This window comes from Propithecus coquereli, unplaced genomic scaffold (assembly GCF_000956105.1).
Source record: "Propithecus coquereli isolate 6110/MARCELLA unplaced genomic scaffold, Pcoq_1.0 Scaffold164, whole genome shotgun sequence".
In the NCBI taxonomy this organism is placed as follows: Eukaryota; Metazoa; Chordata; class Mammalia; order Primates; family Indriidae; genus Propithecus; species Propithecus coquereli.
In genome coordinates, this window is record NW_012140969.1 from 3273179 (window position 1) to 3283932 (window position 10754).

The window sequence follows — 10754 nt, forward strand, 5'->3', positions numbered from 1 at the left end:
AAAAAATTAGCCGGGCATGGTGGCGCATGCCTGTAGTCCCAGCTACTCGGGAGGCTGAGGCAGAAGGATCGCTTGAGCCCAGGAGTTGGAGGTTGCTGTGAGCTAGGATGACGCCACAGCACTCTAGCCCAGGCAACACAGTGAGACTCTGTCTCAAAAAAAAAAAAAAGAAAAAGAAAAAGAAATGAGATAAAAGAGTTTCTCATCATGAATTGATGATCTTAAAATTTGTTTCATTTGTATAGGATTTCTCCCATTTCTCCAAGTTGAACTAGACACACCATTAAAGAGCAATAAGACTTGTAGTGACCAGAGTAAAAATATAGATCAAAATCCACATGTTCAAGGTGCTGTTAAGCTTATAAGGAAGTGATGGTGGACAAAGACTTAAAGATCTGAAAACCAAGTTGAGTGTTTGGAGACCACAGAATCATACATGAACTTATAGATTGAATGCGTATCTCTAGTGCTGTCAGTCTCACCCATTGTCCTGTACACATGTGGAATGTTTTAGGAGTCGGTAGCCTTTGAGGATGTATCTGTGAACTTCACCCAGGAGGAGTGGGCTTTGCTGGATCCTTCACAGAAGAAACTCTACAAAGATGTGATGCGGGAAACATTCAAGAACTTGGCCTCTATAGGTAAGGATGATGTCATTTCTTCACTTAGTCAATTAGGGAAGAAGTATTTCTTGTTTATCATCACTATTCCAAGATTTGGAATATGAAAAGTCAATACTTTGGTAAATTAACCAGACATGGTCACAGCTCATCATGGACCTAGAATCTAATAATTTCTCATAATTTATAATGATTATTCTGGATCTACACTTTAGGGAAAAAATGGGAAGACCAGAACATTGAAGATCAGCACAAAAATCAGGAGAGAAATCTAAGGTGAGTCACACTCACAAGAGATAGCAGTATCCCTCAAAAGAAGCAGTGTCCCTCGAAAGAATCTTCATTTGTTATGAAATTTTTAAAACAAGCAAACAAAACAAATAAGCCCAGCTTCACATGTATTTATTCTCAGAAAATTTTTACCAAAAATGTTTTCTTAAGTGACATAGATGTTCAGTGTTTGAAAAATATCGTACTTGGAAAGAGTGTTTTAAAACCCCATATATCAATGTGGCATTGATAATAGGTATAGATGAGCCCTCTTGCAGAACATTGAGTATATTCATTTTCAAACAGTTCAGACAGGTCAGGAAACTTACAGTTTCCCTGAAAATGATAAAAAGCTAATTCTGCTACATAGTAATAAATATAAAAGCATTAATATACAACCATTATTAACGTGCTTCTAATTTTTTGCAGAAGCCATATGGTTGAGAGACTCTGTGAAAGTGAAGAAGGTAATCAGTGTAGAGAAACCTTCAGTCCAAATCTCACTTTGGCAAAGCAGACTACTGGAGTAAAACCATATGAATGTAGTGTGTGTGGAAAAGTATTCATGCGTCGTTCATCCCTTACAAGGCATGTGAGGTCTCACACTGGACTCAAACTAGATGAGAAGCCATATAAATGTAAGGAATGTGGGAAAGCCTTTAGTTATCTCAAATCTTTTCAAAGACATGAAAAGTCTCACACTGGAGAAAAACCCTATAGATGTAAACAGTGTGGAAAAACCTTCATATATCACCAACCCTTTCAAACACATGTACGGACTCACACTGGAGAGAAACCCTACCAGTGTAAGCAATGTGGCAAAGCTCTCAGTTGTCCCAGTTCTCTTCGAATTCATGAAAGGATTCACACTGGAGAAAAGCCCTATGAATGTAAAAAATGTGGGAAAGCATTCAGTTGTCCCAGTTCTATTCGAATACATGAAAGAACTCACACTGGAGAGAAACCCTATGAATGTAAGGAATGTGGCAAAGCCTTCATTTCCCATACAAGTGTTCAAACACACATGATAACACACAATGGAGATAGACCTTATAAATGTAAGGAATGTGGGAAGGCATTCATTTTTCCCAGTTTTTTACGAGTACATGAAAGAATTCACACTGGAGAGAAACCCTACAAATGTAAACAATGTGGTAAAGCCTTCAGATGTTCCACTTCCGTTCAGATTCATGAAAGAACTCATACAGGAGAGAAACCTTATAAATGTAAGGAATGTGGGAAATCCTTCAGTGCTCGTCCAGCCTTTCGAGTACACCTGAGAGTACATACTGGAGAGAAACCCTATCAATGTAAAGAATGTGGGAAAGCCTTTAGTCGTACCAGTTACTTTCGAATACATGAAAGGACTCACACTGGAGAAAAACCATATGAATGTAAAAAATGTGGGAAAACCTTTAATTATCCTCTAGATTTGCAAATACATGAAAGAAATCACACTGGAGAAAAACCCTATGAATGTAAGGAATGTACAAAAGCCTTCATTTCTCTTGAAAACTTCCGAAGACACATGATAACGCATACTGGAGATGGACCCTATAAATGTGTGGAATGTGGGAAAGCATTCATTTTTCCTAGTGCATTACGAACACATGAAAGAACTCATACTGGAGAGAAACCCTATGAATGTAAACGATGTGGAAAAGCCTTTAGTTGTTCTGGTTATGTTCAAATACATGAAAGAACTCATACTGGGGAGAAACCCTATGAATGTAAGGAGTGTGGGAAAGCCTTCATTTATCCTACAAGCTTTCAAGGACACATAAGAATGCATACGGGAGAGAAACCCTATAAATGTAAAGAATGTGGGAAAGCATTTAGTCTTCACAGTTCCTTTCAAAGACATGAAAGAATTCACAGTGGAGAGAAACCTCTTGAATGTAAGCAATGTGGAAAAGCCTTCAGTTTGTCCACATCCTTAAAAAAACATGCGAGAATGCACATTGGATAGAAACCCTACCAATGTGAGAAGTAAGGGAAAGTTTTTAATTTTAACAAGTACTGTCAAATTTGCGAAAATTTCCACTATAGAGAAAGCCTATAAATGTAATTAATGTGGAAATCTAGATGCAAGGTAATTCATGTACAGTCAGATGCCACATAATGAAGACCACATATACGACAGTGGTCCCATGAGATTATACTAGAGCTGAAAATTTTCTATTACCTAGTGATGTCATAGCAGTTGTAACATCATAATACAAGACATTACTCAAGTCTTTGGTGTTGCTGGTGTAAACAAACCTGCATTTCCAGTTGTGTGAAAGTATAGCACATATCTTATGTGCAATACATGACATGTGGGGATAAGTGACTATATTACTGGCTTATATATTTACTATACTTTTATTGTTATTTTAGAGTATACTCCTATTTATTAAAAACAAAAAAGTTAACTGTAGGACGGGTGCGGTGGCTCATGCCTGTAATCCTAGCTCTCTGGGAGCCTGAGGCGGGCAGATTATTTGAGCTCAGGAGTTCGAGACCAGCCTGAGCAAGAGCAAGACCCCATCTCTACTAAAATAGAAATTAATCAGACAACTAAAAATAGCTGTAGTCCCAGCTACTCGGGAGGCTGAGGCAGAAGGATCGCTTGAGCCCAGGAGTTTGAGGTTGCTGTGAGCTAGGCTGACGCCACGGCACTCACTCTAGCCCGGGCAAAAGAGTGAGACTCTGTCTCAAAAAAAAAAAAAAAAAAAAGTTAACTGTAAAACAGCCTCAGGCAGGTCCTTCAGGAGATAATCCAGAAAGAATTCTTATCATAGGAGATGACAGCTCCATGTGCATTAGTGCCACTGGAGACCTTCCAGTTGGACAAGATAAGGAGGTAGAAGACAGTGATATTGATGGCCCACACCCCATGTAGGCCTAGGCTAATATATGTGTTTGTATCATGTTAACAAAAAAGTTTACAAAGTAAAAAAGTATATATATTGCAAAATATTTAACAGAAAACATACAATAAAGCTGTTAAGTAGGAAAATATTTTTGTACAGCTATACAATGTATGTTTTAAGTGCTATTACAAAACAGTCAAAAAGTTTAAGGAATCTTAAATCTTATAAAGTATTAATCAAAGAGTTACTATAAGCCAAACTTAATTTTACTACTGCAGAAGGAAAACTATTTTTTTATAAATTTGGTGTCATGTAAGGGTACAGTGTTTATAAACTACAGTAGTGTACAGTAAGTTCTAGGCCTTCACATTCTCTCACTAATTCACGCAGAGCAACTTCTAGTCCTCAAGCTCCATTCATGGTAAGTGCCCTATACAGGTGTACCCTGTGTTATGTTTTATGCTGTATTTTTCCTGTACCTTTTCTGTGTTTGAGTATGTTTAGCTACACAAATACTTACTGTGTTACAACTCGAAGAAAATGTTATGAAAGTCAAAAATATGTTTATCAGTTGCTTTATTCTTCCAGTGCATCTCTGGACTGTGGATTGCTACTTCTTACTTTTGCAAGGAAGCTTTGAAGTGAGATAGTTCTGTAAATACTCTTTAAGCAATAGTCCAAAAGTTTAAAAGATTGTGTTTTCTCATGAAATCAATTAATAAACTTTTTCTCTTTTTATTTTGACATCTGGATCCATGGGTGAATTGAAGTGTATTTGTAATATACAATTAGGTTTGATATTTCTATCATTTTTCAGTTCTCTAAGAGCTCACTGAAAAATGACACATTGGTAATTGTGGGATTTTTCCTGCTGGCCTTGTGCAGAAGGTAATGGATATATCTCTTAGCCATTATATATTCCACCTTTCTTTTGAGAAAAACCTTTTAAGTTTTTTGGCCAGAATGGCCTTATTCCATTTTCCTTTTTGTTAAATATCTGGCATAAACTGGTAAGTATGCAAAGTTTATCTAGAGTACAGTCTCATGTGAATTATACTCACCTTCACCCTTTGTTCTTTATTATTCCTTCTGGCTGGGATTTGGATAATAGAGTTTGAATTAAGAAGAGACATCTGTGGGCCCCTTAGAGACCCCACCTGCAAATGGAAGCACACTCGGGGTTAGAGCTTAAACATATGAATTTGGTGGAGGGGACACATTTATTCCATAGCATTCCATCCCTGGCCCCCAAAATTCATGTGCCTTCCCACATGCCAAATACATATATTGCATCTCAACATCCCTGAAGGTCTGGACTCATTCCACTATCAACGCTATAAAGTTCAAAATCTCATCTAAATACATATATAATAACTCAAGTCTCACCCATACCTGATTTGGGTGAAAGGCTCAAGACACAATTCATCCTGAGACAAAGCTCCTCTCACTGTGAACCTGTGACACCAGACAAGTTATGTACGTCCAAAATAGAGTGGTGACCAGCAAGGCGAAGTCCATTAGACCTTAAGGTTTGAGAATGATCCTTCGGGTTCAATGCTCTGCCTTCCATGTCCAGCGGGGTGAACGGCGTGAGAAGTGTCACCCCTAGGGCTCTGTGGTGCTGCCTGCTTCTTCAACTGAACGAGGCAGCCCTACCCACGCGGGTCGCTGTGAGGGGAGCCCCACACCTGAGACACTTGAGAGCATTCCGGCCTTCTGAAACCAAAGAGGCAGTCCCAACCCTTTGAGTCTGAGGAGGAACTGCCCCTGCCCCCAGGTCCCATGGTAGGAGCAACAGTCCCGATGATCGAATGCGCAGGCGCAGGACGGGCTGCGAAGGCATCTCAAGGGAGGGGTGGGGCAGAAGCAAGGGAAGCCTCGCCCACACCCACAGCTCAATAGCTTCTGGTCTTTTCTTGCCTCCCCCCAACCTTTGGTGCGAGCTCCCGCCTTCAGAAGTGGTGGCCCCCTGGTGACAATACACAAACAAAGGCCTGGGGGACGACAGTGACACTGCAGCAGAAGCTGGGGCACTTAAAGAGATCGCAGTGGAGGAAGGACATGGCTCGGAGCGAGGAGTTAGACATCTGCCCTTAGTTAGCTTACAAGGGGAAGGGGAAGTAACAAGGTTAGGTAGTGAGCGGTGCGTCCTGGAAGCGTTTATAGCTTGGTGAGGGGCTGGAACAAAACAACTCCAGCCATTTGGGTCCCCGATCTCCTTAGCTTCCTGTTTTATTGGTTTTTATGGCATTGGAGTTTTTGTACTGTGAGGGCCCGGCAAGTGTGAAGCCCCCTTCCTATCAGACCTGCCGAAGGACCCTCCTTTGGGAATTAGTTTCAGAGCCAGGAGATGCCCCTCTGCCACAGGGGATGGGAACAATTTACTCTGTGAAGATCAAATGGAGGTGGGCCCATGATGACGCCCCTGTGTGACCCTGCGCCCTGTGATTTATTATTATTGATCTCCTCCTATGTACCAGTCCTGCTAGCGCTTCAGGGAACCAAGCTGAAGAAATACTCCTGTCCCCTTGAAGCTGACATTCTAGGAGACAAGAAACAAGAGATACAAGTAAAATATGCATTGTATCGGATGATGCTTAGTCCTAAGGAGGGAGAGGAAGCTGAAGGAAGCTGCATTATGGAAGGAAAGGAGAGGCCTGGGCTGTGTATGTCTCTGGGAGCATCTGTTGGTGTCGCCCTCTTTTGGAGGTCAGGCCGTTAACTCTGAGGGATTGTGAGCTTGTGTTTATCTGAGTGAGTCCACCAGTATGTCCCAGTGACAAAGTCTGTAGTTTTGTATGTCTGAGTGGTGGTCCCTGTGTCCTGATAGCAGTGTGTCTGTGTGTCCCACTGCCAGGCAGTGGTGTGTTTCCCAGTCTGTGTGTACAGAAACCCAGAGCCACAACAGCCTGACTGAACTTACATGCAAGTTGTATTTACCCTTTAAGAGGTGGATAGCTATTGTAACATTAAATTCTTTCAAAATGTATAGTAAAGTAGAAGCTTCACAAATATTTGTATTAAGTTTTATGAGCTCCAGTATGTTCTTAGAGTGCTAAATCCTAAGTTAACAACATTGCATACCTTGGCAGTAGCAGTCCTGGTCATAGAATTTTCTTACATGTAAATATCTTCCCAAAGATACTGATTTTTACTCCACCAACCTCCTGTCGAAGGCCCACAGAATGAAGTCCCCAGGGCATCCTATTGAGAACCCCCCTGTACCACCAGGGCCAGTGCTCCTGTGCAGAATTGGAAACGTTTCCCCAGGTGCTTCAGATGACCAAGCACCAGTGCAGGACCGTGGCCACGTCCAAGGAGCCCACCCTGGGTCTTCCTGTTTGACCCTTAAAAGGGTCAAAAGGGTTGTCCTTAAAAGGGTTTTTTTCCAGGGGAGGGGAGGGCAGTGTCCAATGAATGGGCCCCACAGGAACTGTAGCTGTGCTCTGAGTGCCGTCCATCGGCCTCTCTGTCATTCTGAACCTGTGTCCCATCTAAGAGGACTTAGAAAAAATTTCAGAACGCACTTTCAGCGACGGTGCCCCATGCCGGCCCAGGACTTCCCTGGCTGCGATCTTGGCCCCAGGAAGGGGACCTAGAAAAATTTTCAGATGGCACTCTCCATAACTGGGCACTAGGTGGGCCGAGCCCAGGGTGCCCTAGCCTGGTCACCTGAGAAAGCACAAGTCGGTCCCCACGGGCGGAGGGGACCTCGGTGAGCTAGTCAGGCAGCCCGCACAATTCCCAGATGCTGCTCGCCCCGCTCCTGCAGGATCGATCTCTTGGGAGCCCGTACTGATGCGGCGCATGTCGCCTCCGAGATGACCCTGCCGTTGCTCCCCGGCCTCCTGGAATTTAATCCTGGGCTCCGCAGCCAGATCCTGTCCCACGCTTTAGGCTGCTGAGCTCCAGGGATGATATAAAAGTGGCCACCAGGGGACGCTCGACAATGAGTGCGATCCTGACAGACTTGGACACCCAGAAGCTACCTCATCCAGGTGTCACTTCAACTTGAATCTCGGCCCATAGCGGTCAGAGGGTGACCTGGTGGGCCCGCAGCACCCTCCACGGAGCTCTCTGAATGGCCAGGCTAATGCCAGCCTCCAGAGGGGGACTTAGAAAATTTTCAGGAGGTGCCCCCGGTGACCAACCTCATGTGGGACTGTGACCTGGCCTCTTTGGCCATCCCAGTTCAGTCTCCAGGGAGGCTTAAAAACATTTTTGGGAAGCACATCTGGCAACTGAGTCCCATGTGGGATCATGACTGGGCTCAACCACTCCCCAAGCGGTCCCAGTCTGCCCCCCTACTGCCTCTCTCTGGAAGAGGGCCCGGAAATGTTTCAAGTGACGTGATGCAAACATGGGACCACAGCTGTGTCTGAGTACCCTCCCTTGGCTGGCTTTCTGGCCCAGATTCGTCCCTACCAAAAAAGGGGGACTTAAGCACTTTTTAAGTGGCCACCTCAGAAGACAGTGCCCTAAACAGGACCACAGCTGGCTTCGGAATGCCCTCCGCAGCCTCACTGGCCACTCGGGATGGTCCAGGTTTCAGAGGGGTACTTAGAAATGTTTTGGGGGGTTGCATCCAATGACCAGACCCTAAGCGGATCACTGAGCAGACCGGGGGCACCCCGCCCCTGGGTCTCCCTGGTCTGCCTCTGCCCATCTTTCCTTGTGGAGGAGGCTTGGAAAACATCGGAAACCATTGGGATGCACATCTTCGATCCAAGACCTGGGCCACCCCATGGGCATTTATGTCCAGCCTGGGCCAGTCGTGGCCTAGGGAGAGGGATTTCAGAATCTTTTCAGGAAGGAATCTTAAAGACGCCACCCAAGCAGGACTGGGACAAGTCAGTGCATCCTCACCCAGCCTCTCTGCCAGCCTGAGCCCATGTCCCCTCCCATGGTGGAAGAATACAATGGCCAGGGCACATCAGAATGGCATCCAGGTCACGGTCACACCATCCAGGACATACTGGTCCATCTGGTCCTGTCCACATCACGAGAGAGGATCAGAAATGCTTTTTTTCACGGCATTATCAGAAAACAAAAACAAAAACAGCAGCCAAACAAACAAAAAGGAAGAAATGCTTTTGGTTGGTACCTCCTTAATTAAATAGGTTCCCACCCAAGACCACTGCGATGCCCCCAAGGCCCCCACCCAGAGCTCCTCGGCTGGCCCTGGCCTGTCCACACTGATCAGGACATAGAAATGTTTTCGGGGGATACTTCTGTTGACAGAGCCCTAGGTGGGACAGTGACGAGGCTGAAGGTGCATTTCTTGGGCCTCCATGTCTGGCCCAGGCCTGTCCTGGCTTCCGCAGAAGGTCACAAAAACTTTTCAGGGTGTGGTCCCATGACTAGGACCCATGGCACCCTCTGAGGGTCTGCCTGTCATGCCCAACCCAATGCCTCGCCTTTGAATGCGGACATGGGCCCTGTTCCATGAAAGGGCTGTCTACACAAAGTGACCCCCAAATGCAGAAGGAGCCACAAAACCAGAGAACAAGGCAAACCCAGTTTGTCAGCAAAGAGTGATTTACTGGGGAACTTAGAGACGGAAGCGTGGTCTTGGGCGGCAGCAAGCCAGGTAGATATCCACACCTGTCACCCCCCAGACCCAGGGCTTATTTACCATAGGGAATGGGGATCTGTGAAAGTCACAGAATTGAAGTCAACCCTCCAGAACAGACAAGAACACTATGTGCGTTATAGCCTGTAATTTATACGATAACATCAAGGTTGCTGTGATCTCGTGCAGAAGTTATGGTCAGTGCATGTTCTTCCATGAGAGACACTAAACACAGTAAAACTCAGGAGGCATTCCCAAGACTGGCATGAATCTAAAATTAACATGGCAGATTCGCATCCAAGATGGAGTCACTTTTGTCTCCACAGGTCTGTTTTCAGGAGGCACCAGCAGGTGGGTTCAGTACCAGGACCCTGGCAGAACAGCCTAGCCCAAGTATCCACTGTGAGTCTCTCTGGCTAGACTGTGCCTGTCCCCACCACCAAAGAATGACTTAGAGAAATTTATGGGGGTACATCCAGTGATCAGCCCCCATGTGGGACTTAGGGAGGACCCAGGGCAACCTCCAAGGGTCTCCTTGGCCAGTCTGGGACAGTGCCTGTGCCCAACTTCAGAAGGGAACTTGAATATGTTGGCCCAAGGAGCCATCTCTGAGGCTCACTGGCCAAGTCCAATCTCTGCCACCAGAGGAATACTTAGAAGCAATGTTGGTGGGTACCTCCCAGGGAGGGGTCCCATGCAGGAGGGCACATTCCCCAGACCACCTCGCTGGCCCCCCTGCTTACTCCTTCTAGAAGAAGACTTTTAGGGTGCCCTCCTCAGGCCTCTCTGGCCTGTCTAGATGATCCCTGTCTTTAGAAGAAATTTTTGAGGGGCACATCTGGCAACTAGGTCCCATTGTGTGATTGAAAGCAGACACAGGTTGTCTTCCCCCGGAGTCCCTAGCTGGCCTGGTTTCATTCCTTCCCCCCATCCTACCTCTAAGAACTTACAGATATTTCTTGGAGGCACATCTGACAATCAGAGGCCCATGCAGAATGGCAGCTGGACCTGGGGTACCCTCTGCTGTCTCCCTCTCTGGCTGGAGCCACTGCTCACCACTGGCAGGGGGCTTAGGAACTTTTTCAGTCAGAGCCCCCTAAAAGAGGGACCACGTGGGGCTGTGGGCAAACTCAGGTCACCCTCTCTAGGCCCAATCCCCCTTCCTGGTGGGGGACATAAAAATGTTTTGGAGCCAGATGTGGTGGCTTACGTCTGTAATCCCAGCACTTTAGGAGGCCAAGGCAGGAGGATCACTTGAGCCCAGGAGTTAGAGACCAGCCTGAGCAACATAGCAAGACCCCATCTCTACAAAAAAATGTTAAAACTTAGCAGGCATGGTGGTTGCGTGCACCTGTGGTCCCAGCTACCAGGGAGGCTGAGGTGGGAGGATCACTTGAGCCCAGGAGTTTGAGGCTGCAGTGAGCTATGATCGCACCA

At 45.6% G+C, this 10754-nt stretch overlaps 1 protein-coding gene across 1 annotated transcript; it reads left to right on the forward strand.

The window, feature by feature from the left end:
• Nucleotides 1–520: 520 nt before the first annotated feature.
• On the forward strand, nt 521–3013 carry ZNF791 (zinc finger protein 791). Its single transcript, XM_012641416.1, has 3 exons — nt 521–641; nt 836–896; nt 1320–3013. Exons 1-3 carry the CDS (start codon nt 608–610, stop codon nt 2857–2859), a joined length of 1635 nt encoding a protein of 544 aa, XP_012496870.1. The 5' UTR covers nt 521–607; the 3' UTR covers nt 2860–3013.
• The last annotated feature ends 7741 nt before the right edge of the window (nt 3014–10754 follow it).